At 45.0% G+C, this 22,983-nt stretch overlaps 1 protein-coding gene across 5 annotated transcripts in view; it reads right to left on the reverse strand.

Annotated features, from left to right (window-relative positions):
* Window positions 1–1,601: 1,601 nt before the first annotated feature.
* MCM3AP (minichromosome maintenance complex component 3 associated protein) overlaps window positions 1,602–22,983 on the reverse strand; it is a 43,066-nt gene continuing 21,684 nt past the window's right edge. For all 5 annotated transcript variants that reach the window (XM_065943684.1, XM_065943685.1, XM_065943686.1 and 2 more), the window contains exons 17-29: window positions 22,122–22,274; window positions 20,394–20,591; window positions 18,497–18,565; window positions 18,280–18,414; window positions 15,328–15,481; window positions 10,205–10,463; window positions 9,892–9,989; window positions 8,706–9,096; window positions 7,375–7,632; window positions 6,812–6,941; window positions 4,497–4,703; window positions 2,786–2,936; window positions 1,602–1,884 (exon numbers count right to left, since the gene is read on the reverse strand). In XM_065943684.1, coding sequence (XP_065799756.1) covers window positions 1,726–1,884; window positions 2,786–2,936; window positions 4,497–4,703; window positions 6,812–6,941; window positions 7,375–7,632; window positions 8,706–9,096; window positions 9,892–9,989; window positions 10,205–10,463; window positions 15,328–15,481; window positions 18,280–18,414; window positions 18,497–18,565; window positions 20,394–20,591; window positions 22,122–22,274 — 2,362 coding nt within the window. In that variant the 3' untranslated portion in view covers window positions 1,602–1,725. The remainder of the gene's footprint in view (window positions 1,885–2,785; window positions 2,937–4,496; window positions 4,704–6,811; window positions 6,942–7,374; window positions 7,633–8,705; window positions 9,097–9,891; window positions 9,990–10,204; window positions 10,464–15,327; window positions 15,482–18,279; window positions 18,415–18,496; window positions 18,566–20,393; window positions 20,592–22,121; window positions 22,275–22,983) is intronic.

Genomic DNA, 22,983 nt, shown 5'->3' on the forward strand with positions numbered 1-22,983 from the left:
GGAACGATTTCCAATGTAAAATTATATTTCCATTCAAATGATGAATCTAATATAAGGGCAGAATTAAAGACATTTTAGATATGCAAACTCAGAAGGCTCTAAAAGATGAGCTCCATCAAAATAAGAAGGCAAACCAAGTCAGATATTATGACTCAGAATCCAGGAAATGTCCAATGTGTGGCATAAAGATGGGGGTTTCCCAAAGGGTCATTTCCAAAAGAAGATGGAAGTAGCATACTACCTGATGCACAGGAGTGTTGATAGAAGCTTTACATTTAGTGGCGAGAGGTTTGAGTGAAGTAGAACCAGGAACACAGACAACCAACCAAATGAAAAAACAAGACAATTGACTCCAGGGACAACAGTTGTAACTAGTGGAAATGTAATCATAAACCAATACAGGGCTCAATAGCAAACAGTATTAATACACCCATACTGAACTCTGAATGCAGATTTCAGCTAACATTATCTTAAACTGTTTTGGGAGACTAGTGGCAGAGGAAATGAAGTATGCGTGTGTGGGTGATACTCATTGCAGAGAGGATAGTACAAGAGCTAACTCATTTTCTATTGTAGGAAATCAATAGATAATATCTAAAATCAAGATTAAGAAATAGCATTACTTAAGTCTTTATTGAAAACATGAAGTTAATCACTGAAGAAATCCCTAAGAGTCGATTAGTGTTTGTTCTAGGGGATGCAAAGTTTGACTGGTAGATTCAGTTTTGGTAGGATGAGGAAGTTCTATTCCTACTGCTTCTCATTTCTCAGTGAAATAAAAAGCAAGTCATCATCTAGAAATGTACACTTGAAGAGAATGAGAAGATATGAAATAGTCTTCTCAGAGTCTAGGGGATGTGGGATATAGTAGGGAGATGCTGAGTGCCAAGTAAAGACTGACGATCATACTCAACATCACCAAGTCTCTTAATACCCCTTTCTGTATATGTCTCAAATATATCCCTTCTCTCCACACCAACTGCTCACAGACTCATCTTTCACCTGGACTCCTGCAGCACCCTCCTTTTGAAATTCATGGCTTGTCTTCCTAATGTTCCCCACAGGCAATTTTTAAAACAAAATGTGACCAAGTCACTTCTCTGCCTAATATCCTCCAACAGCTGATTCCCACAGAACTCACAGTAAAGCAGCAAGGGTCGCTGTGACCTGGCCTATCTTCTCACTTGGCAATACTACCAAACTGGCACCTCCAGGTTTTCATCATATCCTCTCAGGTATACTCCTACACTCCTCTCAGAATTCTGCTCTCTCCTCCACCCAGTCCCCTGTGTCCCTTTGCTCCCAATCCAGACACATGCTCTATGCCTCAAAGAGATATGTACATATACTGTTGGCTCAGTTCATCTGTTGTCTCTCTGAGGTATGAGCTGGTGGGGTCCCTGCACCTTATTCATCTCTGCATGACTGATTTTGGCACATCAGGGACTGCAACTTTTGCTGAGACAATGAATGACCACTGTTACACATGAAATGTAACAGCAAGGGTTGGTGGATGACAGAAGAGATTATGAAAACAAATAAAGAGTATCAAAAACATTACACAGGAGGAAACAGACTTTCATTGTGAAAACTAAGGAAGATTTCATATTTCAAAGGTTTATTTGCATGATTAATAATCACATTTCCAACATGCATCAAGCATCTGAGAATAACATTATTTTGAGTAAAATAAAATCTTCTGGACCCTCTCTCAGTTCCAGCAGCTCAAATGTCCACCATGTCCAACACTGCAGAGAGATGGAGCTCAGAGGCAATGTCCTCCTCCCTTGAACTCTGGATCAGCCTTTCTAGGTGCTTCAGCCTTTCAGTCAGAGATGTGCCTGTTGCCTCTGACAACTGCAGTTGCCTCCCTGTCCTTTCATTCTATTTGAACAAATAAAGAAACTAAAAGTAGTTTTGGTATACCCATAAGCCAAGATATGTTCTCTTTAAAGGCACTAGATCTAGCTCACGTTAGAAATCTCTTCTGGGGGCTGCTGGGCTCAACAAACTCCTCTCTTGGCATCTATCATACATCCTTCCAGCCCCTCCCAACACACACACACATATAGCTGGTATCATCTGCACATGGAATGCTTTCTCTCCTGATTCTACCATGAACAACTTCTAGTAATTTTTATTATTAAATATCATTGTCAAGAATGAGGAACTATTCCATTATATATATTGTAACTGCTAAAGCAGACTCTCATATTTGAATATTTAGTTTCTAGTTTTATATATTATAATTAACACTACAGTGAACAAAAATACATTAACTTTTGTCATATACAGTAATTTCTTTAGGGCAGAATTGCTAAGTTAATCAGTACAAATATTTTTAAGGTATCTGCCAAACAAATAACTGGAAACATTATGTCATCTTACACTGTTGGGTGAAGCCCTGGACTTCTGTGAGCGTGCCTTCCTCATTCATTAATTCTCCTCATGGCAAGTCAATCCCAGAAAGGGGGGTCTGGGTGATGCCAAAGCTTGGATGGTATGTGCTCCATGAACCAAGTCACTGTTGTCAACTTGACTATTCTCAACATGCATTTTACTGCATGTCAGCATATGGTTATAGGTTTTGTTCAGTTCTTAAGCACATTTTAACTCCGTTCTTCATCCATTTCATAAGCAAAAATTCAGAATTAGCTGGGCCACTATAACACTGACAGATAAGTGTAAGAAAAGTTCTAATTCAAGCTAATAAAGAGACCTTGCTTTTTTCCCATTCTCTCAGTCGTTAAATCTAATACAAAAGCCAAATGTATTTTCTTCTCACCTGAGGGCTAGCAGTCATAGATGTTTTCATCATAGGTTCAATAGTTTGAGGCAGAGACACCAGATTCTGAGGAAGGTAGAGGGGAAGGGACGTTGAATCTCTAAGTGCTCCTGAGTCCTCCGACAACCACTGCTGAAGCTGATCTTCAAACCTGAAACATTTGTGCATTAGGGAGGGAAAAAAATATCTATTAGGAAGAAAAAAATTATCTATTAGGAAGAAAAAAATTATAAGGAAGATAAAAACTATCACTCACTTTTCTCCTATGTATGCTTTAAATTTTTTAAAGTTTTGGTTTTTACTAAGGGTGGAATTAAGTTATAACATCAACTGAGAAGCAGAAAAATATAACAGGTTACTATCTTCTCTTTAATTTATAAACATGATTTCTATTTAATGAAAAAGGTGGCATTTATCCAAAACAACTGTTTTGTTGTTTTTTTTTTAACATTATTTGTAATTGTCTCATTTGGTCTATCTTCTTTGGCTTATTTTGCTATTATGTGTCTATAGTTAATTAGTATCTCTTTGGATTATCCAAATGTATGAATAGCTGCTTATAGTTTAAGATTAACCCAAAGTAACATCCCACTGCCACCTAACACACTCCAGAGCTATCCACTCTATATACTTAGCCTTTTTAAGAAAAACAATGTGATCCAAACTGCTTAAATGATACATATCTAGAAAAACCTACTTTTAGAATCATAACACATTCATTCACTCTCCCAACACATTTTATCAAGCTTCCACCAAACACTAGGCACCATTCTGGGTACTAAACATATAGGACTGAGACAGAGCAGATAAGGCCCAGCTGTAGGCAGCTTATACTTAAGTGAGGGGAGACAGACAAGGAAGACATCTGAAGGCTAGAAAGACAAAGCAGAGACATGGGCACAGGGCAGACTGGTGAGACGGGTAAAGAGGTCCTTGCTGAGTAGACATAAGCAGAGACTAGAAGTGAGTACAAGGTGAGCCAAGGGGATGCTGGGGGGGTGGGGGAAGGGAAAGGCTGAAGAAGACTGGGAAAGAGGACTGGAAAAGTGAGAATCACAGTTTTTGAGGAATTCATGTCCTAGGGGAACAGAGACACAGAGATGGTGACTAGAGAGGGAAATGGAACCAAGACAGGGAAAAATGGCAGCATGTTTTCACGTTTGTACACTGATGGGAGAGTGAAGGACTCTCACTGGATTAGTGTCCTTGAGTGGGTGGGAAATCAGAGTCCAACCAAAGGGAGGGACTGACCTTGCCTCCAGGACAGAAGCTGCTGGAGGGAACAGTGCAAACTCCTATCTTGCAGGTTCTCTTTCTTGGTAAAATCATAAACAAGGGTAGCAGGGGAGGCAGAGGAGGGTCTGCTCCAGTTCCTGCCCACCTGCAGTGTGGGGATGCATCCACATCCTCAGTCAGGCTGGCCAGCCAGACAGAGCAGGTGCTGGCCACACTCCGCAGAGGCTTATTAGCCAACCAGTCAGTTCCCAGTAGGAAACTCAAGACCTTCAGTGAAAAACAATCAACGAAACTGATTTCAAGTAATAAAGCAGTTTAAGGCACACTATTAAGGGCACTGCCTCTGTCCTCAAAGAGCTCACACGTCACACGTCTGACTTACCTCCTTTTTCAAACAGTCTTATCACTGAGGTCCTTGTTAACCCAGCAAGAAGAGGCCTAAAGGACACAAGGAACCCCAGGGAGCAGGCCTCACCTCTTGCTCTCCTCTTTCTCCAGCAGCAGGCTGCTAGACAGACACTGGGCCAGGAGCTCCTGGGCAGAGGCTCCATGCATCAGATCCTCCGAGCTGGGAATCCGTCTCTCTTGACCATGCTCCACACCTCTCTTCCCTTTGAGGTGCACGTGAAGTAATGGAGTAGGAAGCTTGTTTCCAGAAGGATGAAAAGATCTTATCCCCAAACTGTAAGTACATGTTTTGAAATGCTTACAGTCAACAAAGAGAGGGAGGAAAAGGTTCCTCTGGCATCAGGTAGAGTGGGGGTGCTTTGGGGTCGGGCACGGGTGCCGAGGGCAGGCAGCCTCTGTCTTGCAGGAACTTCCCTCTCCTCAGCAGCTGGGCTCCCAAAGCTTCTCTACTGTAAGTTTTGCTTCCCATTCCAGGGTCAGCAGCAGATTCTGTTTTCCCCTAATTTTGGCAAGGTTCTTACTTTTGCATTTAGCTCCTAAATCCATCTGGGATATTTTTTTCTTTTTTTTTTTTTTTTTTTTGCTGTGACTCAAGGCCTGTGGGATCCTAGTTTCCAAATTAGGGATTGAACCCATGACTGTAGGCAGTGAAAGTGCTGAGTCCTAACTGCTGGAATGCCAGGGAATCTCCCTGGAAGTAATGATTACAGCAGCGGGAGATGAGGGTCAAATGCTTTTTCTAAACAGATGCCAGTGTCTGTCCTCTCCTCATTAATTTCCCTCATTTGGCATGGTACTTCTATCCCATATGGTTCTGTTCTTGCATTTTTTCCATTGTGATCCATTTGTGTACTATGACTTTATTTTGTTTTGTTATCAGGTAGAGCAGACCGTCCTTGTTATTCAAAATTTTCTCAGCAATTGCTACAAATTGTCTCATTCTGATGAATTTTAGAATTAACTTGTCAAGACCAGGGATAAACATCCTTTTGGGCTTTTGATTAGAAACCCTGGACATGGGTAAACCTATGGCTGATTCATGTTGCTGTTTGGTAGAAACCAACACAATACTGTAAAGCAATTATCCTTCAGTTAAAAAGAAATTTTTAAAAAAGAAATGCCCCGACTTTACAGTTTCAGAACTGACATCTTTATAGCATTTCATCCTCCAGTTAACAAGGCATTTATTTAAGGTTTTCTTTGCATCTTCAGGGCCCTGAGAATCACCTTCATAAGGGTTTAGCACCTCTCCTGGCCAGTTTGTGTCCATACGTTCTAGATTTGTTGCCATTGTGAATGAGAATTTTTGTAGGTTGTAGGTTGATCTGTCTGATCACCTTGCTAAATGCTGAATGGTTCTAACGGTGTGACTGTTGATGATCTTGAACTGACAATTTTACCCTTGGAAATGACAGTTCCTCCTCTCTTTCAATATTTATGCCACCGTGTCTGTGTGCTAAACTGGGCAGGGTCTCCAGGAGAACAGTAAACAACAGTGATGTCAGGGGCAGTTCAAGGCTGGTTCTAACTTCAGTGTTTCTCATGTTTTACCAAGAAGCATAGAGGCTTTGGGCTAGTTTTATGGTAGGTAGCCATATCAGGCTAAGGTATTTTATCCAAGTTTAGTAAGAAATTTTATCAGGAATGGGTATACATTTTTTTCTTGGGGAGGAGAAGAAGGAATGGCTATAAATGTTAAGGAAAGCATTTCAACACCTAGTGAAATGATCACTTATTTTTCTGAAATGGCAGCAAACTACATAATAGATTTCTATTGTTCATATTGTTTAGCATGGTATAAAGTGAGCTTGTGAGTTTTTTATACACTACAAAACTACAAGTGCTAACATTTTACATTATTTTTGGACCAGGTTTGTAACTGAGATCAGAGTTTAGCCTTCTTTGTCTGTACTCTCCTGGCTATGTTATGACTTCAGGGTCAGGTTCGTCCAGTAAATAAAACAAGATGCTTGCTTTTCTCTGCTCTACAACAGTTTCTACTACATGGGAATGATCTGCCCCCCATTATTTGTTGGAATCTTCCCACAATGGGCTGGATTTTGTGTATGTGTCCAAAGTTGTTTCAGTTGTGTCTGACTCTCTGCACCCCTATGGACTGTAGCCTGCCAGGCTCCTCTGTCCATGGGATCCTCCAGGCAAGAATACTGGAGTGGGTTGCCATGCCCTCTTCCAGGGGATCCTTCCCCACCCAGAGAACTCGCATCTCTTAAGTCTTCTGCATTTGCAGATGGGTTCTTTACCACCAGAGTCACCTAGATTTTGTGTATAGGATGTGAATTTCTGCAGTATAGTCTGGAAGAGAATACAGTTTACTCTCTTGGCTGAGGGATGACAGAAACATACACTGAACACAGATCTCACCGGCCCTGACTCAACTGTAGCTCCTTCTGCGTCTGCATTCTGGCTTGTTCCCACAACAAAGGAACGTCGTATTTTTTCAAATGGTTTTTAAAAAAATACACGCATATCTGACCATCTTCACTCAATGCCTCTGAGAAAACAATACAAAAATAAGAAAAGATTATCAAGAGAGCAATAGGTGACCACCTGATGATGTTTGCTTAAATTTACCAACTTAAGGATAAGCCCTTCTGATTAACTGAAGTCACACAATCATGTGACTTCCATGCTTGAGCTAAATATGTTCCAGGTGTCCATAGTTCATTCAAGGTCCACAGAGGCTCATGTCCAGACCTCTATGCCCAGTGTGACTACTCAGAGAGGTCCCTCTAAAGCCAGACTCAGGGGCCCATTTCAGGGAGATGAGTGCAGGCTCTACCGAACCTTCTCAGCTCTTCCCAAAGTCATCTGGAAGTCGGGACCCACAGGAAAGACACAAACATCAAGTAGACATTTTTCTTCGCTGAAACTGGACCAGGAAAGTCTCCTGAGGAGCCAGTCCCTCAGCACCGAACACTAAGTACCTGATGTGACGGGAAGCCTTGGGGGTGTCCAGTCCCTTAGCTTGTGGTTGATGCACAAGGCGATGACGTCATCCCACGGGATCTCAGCAACTGAGGGCCCAGCCCCCTGTCCCGGGGAGGGGCGCCTGCTCTTCCATCTGCTGTATGTGGTGCAGAGCAGGCTCTCCACTTGTGACTGCAGGACAGGCTGTGTCTGGCAAGAGCTGGGAATCTGGGAGGCATACTGGATGACCATGGAACACACAGGGAGCCAGGGAGCTGGAGAGAAAGCACCAAGGAGTTACAGGGTTTGGTGGAAATCTACATGAAATGTTCTTCACTCTGTATTTTTTTCCTAGAAGGCAACTGTGTAGCTGAGAAGTCAGTCTTCAACTCTGGTGAGTACAACAGAACCATAGTTGTTAATGAAAGTACATTTCCCTCCCTGTGTCCAGGTAAGGGATGCAGTTACCCAGGCCACAGTTCACAACAAAGGGTCCATACTAGGGGGGCTGACTGCACAGGTCTGTGGATACACACAGGAATTTGTATTTGACCAAGCACTGAAGGAGATCTGGTCCCAGAGGCGTGGGCTTCTCTCAGGGAGGCCTGACCTAACTCACCACAGAGGATTTACGCAGTGAAGTTTGTTTCCCTTTGGGTTCCTTCAGTAGCAAACATCTGTTAGACCTATTGGAGATCACAACTCAAATTTTAGAAAGATGCCTGAGGCCTCTGCTTTACATGGTCCAGAGGAGAATGGCTCTACCAAGACCACATGAGCACAAACAGCCTCCTTCCCTCCTAACAGCATCAGCAAGGGAAGGGGCAGCTCCTTGCGGCACAGCAGCCCACAGCATCTGTGTCAGAACAGCCCAGAAGCCTCACGTGGGCACAGCCAGAGCCACAGAATGAGCTTCTCTAACAGAGAAGGAATCTTGGTGTTACAACAGCACTGAACACCACGGCCCAAGCAGAGCCAGTAGCATGGAGGCAGGACTGCACTGTCTCCATGCCTTTAGCTTCCAAAGGCCATGGTGCAGGTAAGATGGGACCTGCTATTAACTGAGAAACCCTAGGCCTGGATTCAGCACTCCTCCTGACACCTCCGTCCTGGGGCTGAGCAGACACCCACAGACCACTCAGCTGGTGGTGGAAGGCCAACAGCTCCTGTTCCAGAAAACCCAGATCGTCCTAACATCTGAACCCAAAGGCAAGTGCGTGTGGAAGCCATGCGGGTCCAGGGTGCACAGTGGCGCCCAACACCTGCTAGTGTCCCGACAGCAAAAATGATCTGGGGAATGCACCCCCCACATTCCTTCCCAGCCAGTCCCCTCAGCACGAGTACGCACCCCCTGGAGGTGGAAGATCCATCTGTGGGAGCTGGAAGCCAAGGATGGCTTGCCTCAGCCAGGCCAGGTGCTCCGGGGCGTTCCAGTGAAGGTGAGGAAGCAGCCGGCTGCCCCCTGCCTCAGCAAACTCAGTGACAGGCCAGGACAGGTCGCAGAGCTGCTCGGAGGACACTACGGAGGCCAGGAAGCTCAGCACGCTGTTGAACAGCTCAATAATGGCACTTGGCTCCTGTGAGGCCAGGCCGCCCAGCCTCCGCTCTCTTCTGTCATGGAAAAACCGGCTGCTAAACTCCCGGCTAACCCCATCTTCCACGTACTGAATGAGGGTCTGGCAGCAAAGGTCAAGGGAACAGGGACAATGGGAGACCAGCCACTGCACAGCCTGCGAAACCTGAGAAGCAAAGACAGTGGGGAGAGATTGGGTTCAACAATCTACACTGTTTTTCAAGAGGAGGCTCCTGAAGGCACCCCTCCCACAGCTGCCACAGCAGGTGCCACCAGAACAGTAGCTTCTCACTATGCCAGAGGGGAGCAGAAGCTTCCACTGTAGCTGAGTCTGGTCTCCCTGGAGACCAACACAGCAGGGACCCCAAGAAGGGCTCCCATTTCCATCATTCCTGCCACCCAGAAGGGCTAGAAGCCCAAGGGAAGCAGCATACACATCCTCTCCACCTCACACTGAAGAGAACACTACATCTTCAGTTATCAGAGGACTAACAGCTTCACTTCGTGCCTGGATGCTTTCACACCCTGTCATCTTTATCTTTCTTCCTGTAGTTATTTTTAAGTCCCGAGACTTCTTTCCCTAAATGTAATGGTCAGCACAGACTTTTTAAGGGAACTCTGATAATGTTATTTCTTCATACTCCAAGGACAACCACCCTACAGAAATAATCATACATCTGACCCTCAGATACAAGACATTCACTGTCATTCACCTTCACTGTCAGTTTAAATCTGTAACAACAAAACCTCTGAAAAAATTTACAGAATTTAATTTGTTGCCAATAGCAGGACTATGAGCAAAATTTATCTTTTATTTTGATATCTGCTTATAATTTTAGAAAGTTTCCTGTCAAAATGTAAAATTAAAATGCAAGACATAATATACACTAAATTCAAGATAAGAGTGAAAGGGAAAAAACTAAAACATCTTGTCAGACCTTTAAAAACGATGAAACTTTACCTTAGTTGTGCCTTTTAAGTCACTAATGGAATCAGGGATCTCAATAACAGTATAATCTGAAATCAGCTTAGCTGAAACCAAATCCTGGAGCATCAGACCTTTAAGACAAACAGACACCAGTCAGTCATCTCCTGGTGGAGATCTGCACACAAGCTGAGGCATCTCACTGACCTGACCCCTAGAGCCCCGTGCCCAGGCACTGCAGTGGCTGTTGTCACATGTGGCAGCACCACACCACCAGCACTTTCTCAGACCCCAGGCTCTACCCACTTATTAAACATGCCAGCTCAGAAGTGGAACTGCATTCACAAACCCTCTTCCACGTCCTTCTCCACGGCGTCCCCTCCGGGGCTGGGCGCAAGAACCACCAGGGGAAGCGCAGGCTGGAAGGGCTTGGCCTGCAGGAGCTGCTTGATCTGCAGTAGTGCCGACAGCCAGTACACGTCCTCCTCTGCCATGTCCTCACTCTTCACTTTGGGAGGAAGCAGCAGCATAAGCCCACTGGCTCCCAGGAGCTCCTTCTGTGTCTCCACGGCATCGAGGGCACCGTCACTAAGAGCACCGTGGGCCACCTGGAACGGCACCCAGACCATCAAGATGGACGCACCGGCAGACAGATCAACAGTGAGCGTCAGCCCCAGAGAGCACAGCCAATCGCTCACTGCACTCCAGGTCGGCCTCCCTCTGTGAGGCCAAGAACTAGTACAAGAAACTGGGGAAACAATGAACCCAGCCACTGGTGAGAACTGTGTTTGAGCAGTTTAATCTTAACAGTTATCTCAAACAGGTGTCAAAACAAATAAGCCTTTACTGACAGAAAAAAGGAAAGGCAAGCCAGCAGCAGAAAAGGGATCCCTACCCATTTCTAAAAAGCAGTGCAGAGACGGGTAAAGGAACCAGAGGATGCCACACTGAAGGGCTGCAGACACGGTGAGCAGGGACCAGGCTGTCTGGGCCTGCAAAAGCCCTGGGAGCCCAGGCCCATGACACCAGAGCCAGGCCAAGGCTCCCGGCCAGGACAAGTCACACACGACACGGTGGCCCACAGGTCATCCACCCCCCTGCCTCTAAGCACAAGCCGTCCCCCTGGGCCCTGGGCTAGCATCCTGTCCGGAGGATCCCAACACAGGGGCACTGCAGGCACAGAGGAGGGCACCTGGCGGGGCACCCCCCACCTTACCCCGAGAGCACCAGCAGCTGCACAAGGAGGAGACACGATGAGTCCTTTCCAGGGAAGCCAAACAACCTAAGGAATTGATCCCCAGATCCCCCCAAAAAAGGTTGGCTTGCCATTTCAGTTACCCTCCACCCCACCCCAAACACAGGCCTATGACCAGCCTTTTAGGGCCTCACTCAGGTATAGGCAGGCTCAGATAAAGTGTCTGAGGAGAGCCTTCAACATAAGAGAAAAACTAGAGTAACAGAATAGAAACCCTAAGAAAATGGATACCACATGGAACAGAAGAAAACTTACACAAAAACCCTAATTTCCTCTGAAAATGCATCCAGAAATAGTCATAAGATGATATGAGAAAGTAAAGTAAGGGTTAAAAAAAAGGAAATCAATAATACAATATGTTATTAAAAACTCAAAGACATCTCCTAGAAAATAATATTAAAAAACAAGATGGAAAATGGGATAGAAAGGATGAAGAGGCTCGGAAGATCAACTGATAAGATCAAACATCGGTCTAATCAGAGTTCAAGAAAGAAGAATAAAAGAGAAGGAAAGCAGATGTCATCAAGATGCAAAAACATCAGTCTCCAGCCCACAAGGACGCACCAAGGGTCCCATCAAGGACCTTCCCAGATGATGAGGGAAGTGGGCACCTAAGTCCCAGGGCAAAAAGAGCAGGCTTCCCAAGTGAAACAAGGCCAGGCCAGAGAAAGGAATGGGAATGGTTTCAGACATATCAACAGCAATGTTGGATGGTCAGTGACCATGGAATAAAACTAGAGGGAAAGTAACTTTCATCCTATAATTCTACATACCAAGCTAAACTATGAAGCAAATGTGAGGGTAAACACATTTTTAGACAGGCTAGAGCTCCGAAAATTCTCCTCCCATTGCATTCTTCCTTTGGAAGAAAATGGAAAACGTGTTCCATCAAACAAGAGACTAAACCAAGAAAAAATTTTGCTGCTGCTGCTGCCAATGGCAACACTGAGTGCTGGATATGTCAGGCACTGTTCTAAGAATTCTGTATAACACGTGTCACCTCATGGGCCCCCATGCATGGTGCCAGCACCGTCTCAAGCAAGAGTATACCAACCCACAGTCAGTACCTGGGCCGAGGACCAAGGTCAGAGTTACAGGTGGAGGAGCAGGACTGCATTCCTGGTATGGAGGTCCCAGAGGCAGCCACACCCTGGGACACGTTTCCAGCCCAAACGGGAGCAGGAGAACAGCACCCTCTTAAGTAAGATAATGTAGCAAATACTATGTGCAGAAAAAATTAATGTAGTCACAGAACATTTGCTGGTTCTGGAGCACACACATGTGACCTCAATTTCTGAGATATTATAAAGTGACCACATAACCACCAGGAAGATGGGGAAGGTTGAGAGCAAGCAGGGTGTTAAGAGTTCATGCCTCACCTAGTGGGGTGAGTGCACAGCCCCAAGATAGCCTCCATAAGCCCACCTCCTAGTGCTAATGCCCCGGCACCATCGCCTGCCCTGAGGATGTGCTGAGCCTAGTGACATGCTTCTAACAGACAGAGTCAGATAAACATGATGGGAAGCCAAAATGAAGGTTAGCTTAAAGAGATGATGCCATACACACCGAGGAAACCAGATCTGAAAGAGACACGTGCACCCCAATGTTCATCGCAGCACTGTTTATAATAGCCAGGACATGGAAGCAGCCTAGATGCCCATCAGCAGATGAATGGATAAGGAAGCTGTGGTACATATACACCATGGAATATTACTCAGCTGTTAAAAAGAATGCATTTGAATCAGTTCTAATGAGATGGACGAAACTGGAGCCCATTATACAGAGTGAAGTAAGACAGAAAGATAAAAGAACATTACAGCATACTAACACATATATATGGAATTTAGAAAGATGTTAATGATAACCCTATATGCAAAACAGAAAAAGAGACACAGAAGTACAGAACAGACTTTTGAACTCTGTGGGAGAAGGTGAGGGTGGGATGTTTCAAAAGAACAGCATGTATATTATCTATGGTGAAACAGATCACTAGCCCAGGTGGGATGCATGAGACAAGTGCTCGGGCCTGGTGCACTGGGAGGACCCAGAGGAATCGGGTGGAGAGGGAGGTGGGAGGGGGGATCGGGATAGGGAATACGTGTAACTCTATGGCTGATTTGTGTCAATGTATGACAAAACCCACTGAAATGTTGTGAAGTAATTGGCCTCCAACTAATAAAATAAAATTTAATAAAAAAAAAAAAAAGTGTCCATCAACAGAGATGGATAAAGAAGATGTGGCACATAAAAAAAAAAAAAAAAAAAAAAAGAGATGATGCCAGCTTACTCAGTTCACGGGAGCTGGCTGATGCCCTATTGTGAGTTGCCTCATGTAGGCCCACGGGCATGGCCTACAAGGAAGTGAATCCTGCCAACAACCATGAAAAGTGGGCTTTCAGAAAGACCAGAGCCCTGACTTCTACCTGCTGAGAAATCATGCCCCAGAGGATCTAAGCCACACCTGGACTTCCACACAGAAACTGTGAGTAACAAATATTGGTTATTAACATATGCCACATTTGGTTTGTGTTTTTAGTTTGTTTGTTTTGGTTGAGCCACGTGGCATGCAAGGTCTTAGTTCCACAACCAGGGATCAAACCCAGGCCCCCTGCAGTGGAAACACAGGGTCCTATACACTGGGCCACCAGGGAATTCCCAAAGCTGCCACATTTGGAGGTAACATGTTATATAATAATTGAGAAAATACACCTATTTTAATAGTAAGTCAGCAGAGAAGATTTAAAGTGGATAAATAGAGAAACAGCAGTATAACTACATGATGTGGAAACATGACAGAAATCAAATCTTGGAGACAGGGGCCAGGAGATGGGGCAGGGGCTGCAATTTATTATCATAAATCATGCCGTGCTATCTGACTCTTTAACTACATGCAAGTGTTACTTTGACTTAAATCTTAAGACTAAAGGCAAGAAGAGCAAACTAATTGTCCAGTAGGTGAAGTATGACTTTATCATCCTAGGAAAAGGGGAAGCACATGTCCCAGGATGTTTCTGTTACCTCTGAATGATGAAAACATAGATGGCTCTTACCATCTTTGTATTTCCTCTATATTTCCTTATATTTTTAAAGTTTTATATATATATTACTTTCACATTTAAGATAAATATTAAACAGTATTAAAATGGAAAGAAACAAACAAAAATTCTATAGTCAAACTACAATTTGAAGCAGTTCCAAGGACAGAAGGAACATGGACTAGAGTGCCACATGCAGATGTCCAGGGTGTGCCATGAAGGAGACTGTCAGGTAGAGAAGAAGCCCGGAGTGAGGTCTTAAGGTCAGGACACGGTGAGGAGGGCAACTTTCACCAGGCCCTGCTCTGAGCATGCACCCAGTCATGAATCCCACATTGTGGACCACAAGAGACCCAGGTCAGAGTGCTAGTCAAAGCAGCAGCTACCAACACCAGGTCTGCTCAACACTGAAGCCCACACTTCCTGCTTTGCACTGCTATTTTCTAAGTAAATAAAATATGCATCTGGTTTTATTTCTGAACACACATAGTAAAACCTAAAATTCATTACTGCAGGTTTGGATTTAATGAGAAAACAGGTTCTCATTAAATAAGACTCTCTGTAGGAACCAATTAAGCTGATACATAATGAACAAAGACTAGAACTTATAATCAAAAGCTGAGGACAACTTGAATGTAAAATAAAAACAACTAACCTGAAATGCCTAACACTGAACCTATATGAAAACTGCGTAGGACTAAAAACCATTAGTCTTCTGGTAAGACTTGATATATCAGGAAGCTATTTAAACAAAGATGTCAGCAGTTGGCAGACCATGTGAAATGCAACAGACACTGCATTTCTGTGTAATGATCTGTCATAACCCTCTTGGGTTAATTACCAGAGGTCCATGGAGTTCACGGCTTCTGAACTGTGTGCAGAACACATAGGGAAATACAGGTACCTTTTAGGATGGTTCTAGTTTTCACCAATTTCTCAAAGAGAGGTCTGTGAACCAAGAGAAGACTTAACTGCATCCTGAGAATCTAGCTTGATCTCTCACACCAAGGGGGTGTACATGGGTCATCAAGGCGCAAGGAAGAACAGATACAACACTTGTTTCTGAGCCTCCCATATTGATTCAGAGCCACTTCAGGGAAGTTATATGATTCCCATGATGTCTGGGAGTGAGTGTAAATAAGAAAGTTACAGAAGTAAATACACTAAGTGATTGTCACTCACCTTGATGCACACACTGACAGAAATTGTCTGATCCCCTTTGCTGCTGAGAGTGTTAAAGAGAGTGAGTGTCTGAATCCCACCAATATCAAGGTATATGTCATCCACTGAGCCATCACCTCCCATGAACTTGACTTTTAACCAATGTGATAGAATTCTGTGAATGAAAGAAAATAACACTTGAAGGAGAGTCTAATTCTAAATGTGAATCACAAAGAGAAATATCACACAGAGATCCACAAACATCAAATCTTACTATGAAATTGATCTGAACAAAGCAGGCTGTGATTTTTAAATGGAGTTAGGAACTCAACTGGATTATATATTTGGGTAGGAGGAGAGAGCACTCATTCTAATGTGATGTATCATTCTGAAGCCCTAAGAAGCTGAACAATCGAAAAGGTCCTTAGAGTTTACCATACAACCCAGCAATTCCACTCCTAAGTTTAAACCCAAGAGAACTACAAACATATGTCCACACAAACACTTATACATCAACGTTCACAAAAGAATTATTCATAATAACCAAAAAGTGGAAACAATTAATGAACAGAGAAATAAAATGTGCAATCAAATATTATTCAGCCACAAAATGAAGGACTAATACATGGTACAGCATAAATGAACCTAGAAAACATTATGCTAAGTGCAAGATGACAGTCATAGAAGACAACATATATTCCGGTTCTGTTTGTATGAAATGTCCAGAACAGGCAAATTTATAGAGACAGAAAACAGATGAGTGGTTGCTAGGGGCTGCAGGTAAGGAGTGATGGACTGCTAATGGGCGTGTGTTTCTTTTCAGGAGAAAAAATGTTCTCCAGCCCTGGGGTGTATTGTAGGGTTAATGGCGAACTCCAAGAGTGTTTAAGCCAAGGGGGACCTTCCCAGCCTGCTGCTGCCAGTGCCCCCATCCCTGTGGTGAGCCCCTGCCAACCCACACCTCCACAGGTGGCCCTCCAACACTAGCAGGAGGGGATGAGCACACATCTTTCTACTGCACCATCTTGAACTGGAAGTCCAAAGAAATATTTTTAAATCCTAAAATTTTTATGGAATCACAGAAAAAAGAAGGTTGGAAGTGTCACACTTCCTGATTTCAAATTGCATTACAAAACTATAGTAACTAAAACTGTATGGTACTGGCATAAAATAGAGCCACACAGACTAACAGAACAGAAGTGAGAGCCTGGAAATAAAACCCTGCATATATGGTCTTCTAATATTTAACAACAGAGCCCAGAATATACAATTGAAAAAGAATAGTCTCTTTAAAAAATGGTGCTGGCAAAACTGAATAATAAAAAGAACAAAATTGGACCCCTATCCTGCACAAATAAAAGTTATCTTGAAATGGATTAAAGACTTAAACATAAGAACTAAAATCATAAAACTCCTAGAATAAAATAGGAAAAACCTTCCCGACACTGGTACTGTCAATGATTTCTTCGGATGTGAGCCCAAAAACACAAGAAACAAAAGTAAAAATAAACTAGGACAATATCAAACTACAAAGCTTCTTTGCTGTAAAAGAAACAAAAGGAGTAGGCAACTAATGAAATAAAAGAAAATATTTTCAAACCCTATACCTAATAATGAATTAATATTCTAACTATATATGGAACTCCTGTAACTCAATAGCAAAAACACAAATGATCCAATTAGAAAATAAATAGAAGATCTGAATAAACATTTTCTTTAAAAAAGACATGTGTGGTGTGCTGTGCTGGGCTGTCACGTCTGACTCTTTGCAACCCCATGTACTGTAGCCTGCCGGGCTCCTCTGTCCATGGGGATTCTCCAGGCAAGAATACTGGAGTGGGTTGCCATTTTCTTCTCCAGGGGAGTCTTCCTGATCCAGGGATCAAACCCAGGTCTCCCACATTGCAGGAGGATTCTTTACCACCTGAGCCAGCAGGGAAGCTCATGCAAATAGCCAAAACGTGCATGAAAAGATGCTCAACGTGGCTAACCATTAGGGAAGTCAAAATTAAATCACAAAGAGAGATCACCTTACATTACTCTGGCTATTATGAAAAAGGAAGGCTATTATTAGAGAAAGAAATGGCAACCCACTCCAGTATTCCTGCCTGGAAAATTCCATGGACAGAGGAGCCTGGTGGGCTATAATCCATGGGGTTGTGAAGAGTCAGGCACAATTGAGCAACCAACACTATTATGAAAAAGATGATAAACAATGTTGCTGAGGATGTGTAGAAAAGTAAACCTCTGTGAACCATTGATGAGAATATATATAAATTGGTACAGCCACTATGTGAAATAGTACAAAGCTCCTGATAAAATTAAAACTATCATCTGAAAAAAAAAATGTTCTGCAATTAGATAGTTGTTGGTTATACAACTCTGTGAATATACTAAAACCAGTGAAATGTACACTTAAATGGGAGAAATTTATGATATGCAAATTACATCTTAAAAAGCTATTAAAAAAAAAAGTAATATGTTCTGTAGTTGCTTTAAAAGTATGGTTTCTGGAAGCAATTTGGTTACAGGAAATAATGCCATGTCAACTTTCTGAATTTCTTTTTAAAACTGCCAAGGTTTTTTCCCTAAGGAAAAAAATGGAACAACAGCAAACAAACTATATTGTCTTCCCCAAGAGTCTAAAATGAAACAGGCTTCAATAATATACCTCAGCACGGCTTTAAGTCACAATCAAGTCTTAAAATACTTTTGGACAAAGACCATTGCCAACTGTACAAGATTAAAATGTGAATGACCTAAAGTGTCAACTTCAAATCACAAACAAAACAGCCTGCAAAGCTAAGCATTGAAATGAAAGCAGGCATCAGGGTCCCATGCAGAAGAGGAGCACACAGGGCTGACAACCAACCACCCTGGCACACACACCCAGCTACCCGAGGCTCAGGGAGGACTCACTCTTCTCCTGCCCCTCACTCAGCCCCCAGCCCCACAGAAGGAACCCTCCCTTACCTGCTGGGACTCCCTGGGGACTGTTCTTCTCCATCAGGCAACACCAGCACCAGCTTCCAAAACACACGCTCCTGCCGCCTGGGGAGGTGCTCAGCCACAAGGGACGGCAGGTCCAGGGGTGCCCATGCCGCGTCACTGAAAGGGACAGAGCACCACAGCTGAGTCACCTGTAGGCCCTCAGCAGGAGCAGCAGGCAGGGCGGGCAGGGGTGACCAACCTCAGCAGTTGCTGGTGGAAGTGCTGGACCTTCATCTGGTGCGCCACCATGTCCCTGAGCCACCTTAACCTGTGAAGAAGGGACCACACGAAGGAGTCCTACGTGAGGCCCACTCAGCACCCACGTGGGAGGTGGACAAGCATCTAGCGATGTTCTCAGGGCAAGGTGATTGGGTAGCAAGTGTCTCCCAGTGGACAATACTCAGGAGACCGAGAACTTTTTCTGATGAAGAAATAGTTTAGTCAGAGGACTTATTCATTTTACAACTATCAAACAGTTATCGACTGTGTGCCAGTCATGACAGATCAGCAGTAAACAGACAAAAATCCTGCCCTCATAGAACACATGCTGTCACAAGGAGAGAAGGGCCCCTGTAGGCAGACGGCGTGGCAGGCGCCGTGGGCATGCTATGGACATACACAGGGTGCTCAGAGATGACCTGGAAGACCAGAAGGAAACAAGGGGAGCCAGCATGAGGATTCCCAGGGGACAGGCCAGGCCATGTCAGGAGTGGCCATGGCATGCACACAGAAGGAGCGCAGGGAGAGCGGTGGGCTAGCCAGGGGGCAGGTGCGGGCCACCGTGGAAAGACTCAGAGAGGAGCCCAGGGACGTCCGTCAGGATGTGAGGTGACCTGACCACGGTCGTGATGAGAACACCAGGCTGTAGGCGCCAAGGGCAGAAACCGGCACACAGACAGGTGGCTATGTGAGCAAGGGCTGGGGGTGGAGGCGGTAAGGGGCGAGCCGCAGGGTGGTGGGTCTGAGTCCAGAGGTGACCCAGTGCAGGGAGGTCAGACCAGTCCCTGTGAGACAGGAGCGCTGAGTGCAGCGGGCCAGGAGAGTAGGTTCCAAACTCGAGCGGGGGACACCAGGAGGAAGCCTTGGCTGCTGAGGCATGAAGGGTGCTGTCAGCATGCAGGATGGAAAAAGACCAAAGGGAAAGAAGAGGAGGAGAAGAAGGGGCAGGGGGCTGGGCTGGAGGGGTGAGGGTACAGGGACACAGAGAGGGCCGTCCTGACGCAGGTAAAGCAGCCTCGACTCCAGGATGCAGCGGGGCCAAGGCTGCCACGGGTCAGGGAGAACCCCGAATGCCCAGACCACACACAACACATCAGAGGCAGGCTTGTGCTGCCACCAGGCTGCTTCCAGACACTACCCTGCTTCCAGACGCAGGCCCAGGACTGGGAACCTGAGCGGCTGCATAGTTTGTCAGCAGCATGGACCTGGTTCTCAGTGGGAGTACCTCGTGACAGCCTGGGAAAGACAAGACATGCCCTAAGGCCCTAGCACAGGGGGCTGCTGCTGCCCCTGCACATGGCCCTCCTCAACCCCTCACCGGGAGGTCCTCTCCAGAGGCGACAGTGGCGTGGTCTAAAGAGAAAGGTTAAGCCCTGCGGGGCCAGGATTGCACAGCTGAAGCCAGAACCGGGGCAGGGATCCAGGAGTGGCCAGGAGGAGTAGCAGAGAGGGCCATGCAAGGGGACACAGAGAGGAAGCCTGTGAGAGGCAAGACCAGAAAGTGGAGGAAGAGCTGCTAAAATGCTGCTTGCTGCAGCAGACCGAGGATGACAGAGGGGACGGGGTGAGCGTTGAGGGTGAGGCCAACATGGACCTCTGGCTCCAGTAACGAGAGTGGACGTGAAGCGTCCTTGAGTCAGGGAGGTGAGGAGAAAGCACGTAATTCCAGGTAATTCGATTGGCAGGACCAGGAGTGTTTTAAGGGGAAAAGGTAAGTGAAAACAGAGCAAGTAGAGCAAGCTGCACTCCAAAAACGCAACTCTCCATCTGTCTTCGCTGCCTCTGGCCCCACCTGTCTGCCCTGTACACACACGCGTTAATCCACGCTCCTAAGGCCAGCAGGGCCAGGAAGCACCCGGGAGGCCCCGGGCGCTGACCTGGTACACGAGACGCCCACTCTCCCCGCGTGGCCCAGGTCCAGGAGGCCCTTCGCCAGGTTCTCCTCCGCAATGGGGCACTCCGCGCTGGGCACCAGCGCCCTCAGCCGGTCGTTCACGTCCACACAGCAGGGTGCCGCAGGGAAGGCCCGCATCTGGCGCCTTAGTTTCTTGCGGGCTGCGACAGCTTCTCTCCACCTGAAGGACACACATCACTAGGTGTTGTAAAGGTCTACCACAGGACAAATGCAAAACACTCCCAGCATTAACAGGGGAAACATCTTCAGCCAACATGTTTAGGTCTATTCCAGCAACAGATCTCAAACTGAGAAATTAATCACAACTAAAGCTCAGGTGCGGGGATGCATGACAGAGAAAGAGTGGTGGGGGGCAATGAAACTACTGAACCTAAGAGTGAATGCTGGGGGCTTCCCTGGTGGTCTAGTGGTGAGGAATCTGCCTTCCAATGCAGGGGACACAGGTTTGATCTCTGGTCAGGATCTAAAATTCCACATGTCGGGAGGCAACTAAGCCCCTGTGCCACAACTAGAGAGAAGTCCGCACACCACAAAGAAGATCTGACACAGCCAAATAGATAAATAAATATTAAAAAAAAAAAAAAAGTGAATGCTTAAACAGTGTTTAAAGGTCGATTTGCTGATTTGGATACAAACTCAGATACATGCACCCTCTGACCCAGCAAATACCACCAACAGGAATCTCTCTCCAGACACTCCAGGCATGTGTGTGAAATGTCTGTACAAGGGTGGCCACTGCAGCACCCTCTGTCATAGCTAGAGAGGAAAAGCCACGCTCAAGTCCAACGGGGGCCAGGTACTGTCCAGTGCGTGGATGACAACGCAGAGAGGCCACTGTGTTACTGCGGTCAGGCCTCCACCTTATGTCAGAGGGAGTCAAGACAAGTCCAGCGCAGAGCAGTGAGCGTGCTCCCACCTGTGCCAACCAACACACAAAGCTCCACGGTCCTTGTGGAATGGAGACTCATTTCTCACTAAATCCCCTTTTATACAGCTGTAGCTATCAAGCACACTATCACTTTAATTGTTACTATGAAATGAATCACCCTTCATACATAACCTATGTACCCCCATTTTAAAGATTAATGATAAATCAAACACCTACATCCTTCCATGCAATTAAGAAGCTGTGGCCACAAGCACCCACGGGCCCTGCTCAGTCACACACCCTCTTGTTCCCAAAGGTAACCCCTATGTCAGCTTTATGTTTGTTATTTCCTTTCCTTTCTTTAGGGTTGTACTACTATACATAAATCTAAAACAACCTATTTAGTTGGAATAGACAGTTTAGATGTTGTACACATTTCCCTAAGAACTGTTTCGCTAAAATTCACTAAAAATTGTTTCACTAAAATTTTGTTTTTACTAAAAATTATGTTTTTACACTAAAATTTATGTTTTCACTAAAAATTATGTCTTGCAAATTCATCTATATAGGGGTACACAGCTATCACTTGGCCTGTTCATGGCCATCTCCCGGAGTCCAGCACATTGGGTGAACAGCAGAAGGCTGACTATAAGTATTTGTTGAAATACAGAACGGTTCCCCCATCCCAATCTAATTCTTTACTTAGTTTATACCCTTTAGGAAGGAACATGTTACATGTGTGTATTATCAACTGTGAAAGTATAGTCTTGGTAAAAGAGACTGTGTGTGCACTGACTCTATTTGTAAGGACACGGGACTCACCGTTGGAGATACTTGCAGAAGCACTGAAGCTCCTGCAGGGTCTCTTTTGCAGTCTGGAAAATTTCCTCCCCAAGAAACAAGTCCACCAGATGGGCAAAGACATCCTCAGAGCAACGGGCCACACGAACCCTCTGGTCCGTCTCCACTGCACTCCTAGGGAACAGGGAGATCGATCTGCATAAGAGACACTGCACCCAAGGCCCCACAGAGGGCTTGCCTGGAAGTATACAAGTCCACGTCCTTAACTCTAAAATGAAATCATGTCATCACTATAAGAAAAGCTCGAAGATTTTATTTCATATAAGGCACAGACATCTGAAAAGATAGATGGAAAAAGAACTAAAGTGGTACAGGGTGTAAGGTTGTAGATCCAACATGGCCCTTATAAACAGTCAAGAAATAAACCTTTATTTTATAGTTAGAAATTTAATTTTTAAATGGTCATTGAAACAACTAAACTATCTTCTCATCAACAATATCTGATGAGAAGTTTATCATCAAATTTATTTATCCACAAAGTCAAAGAAGCTCAGACAGGCAAGATGCACTCCCAATAGCTATCCTCTACCATGGGTAGAGACATCCTGGGCCTGAACTCTAGTTCAAGTCTCCTGGAACTACAGAGAACAGCAGTTGCCCTGCATGTCAATGAGTCCTAGGTGTTGCTATCTCATAACCATTCCTGGGAATAACAGCAGACAAATACCCATCATTTGTGAGGTCTCTTACTATAGGAAGCAGTGAAATAGACTCCCAACTAATAAAAATGCAAAGAAACATTCAATAACACAGTCTGCCTCCTAGCTGTGTCTCCATCTGCACCAGAGGCTGCAGGCCTGTCCCAGCAGAAATGAAACACAAG

Source organism: Muntiacus reevesi, chromosome 8 (assembly GCF_963930625.1).
Source record: "Muntiacus reevesi chromosome 8, mMunRee1.1, whole genome shotgun sequence".
Taxonomy (NCBI): domain Eukaryota; kingdom Metazoa; phylum Chordata; class Mammalia; order Artiodactyla; family Cervidae; genus Muntiacus; species Muntiacus reevesi.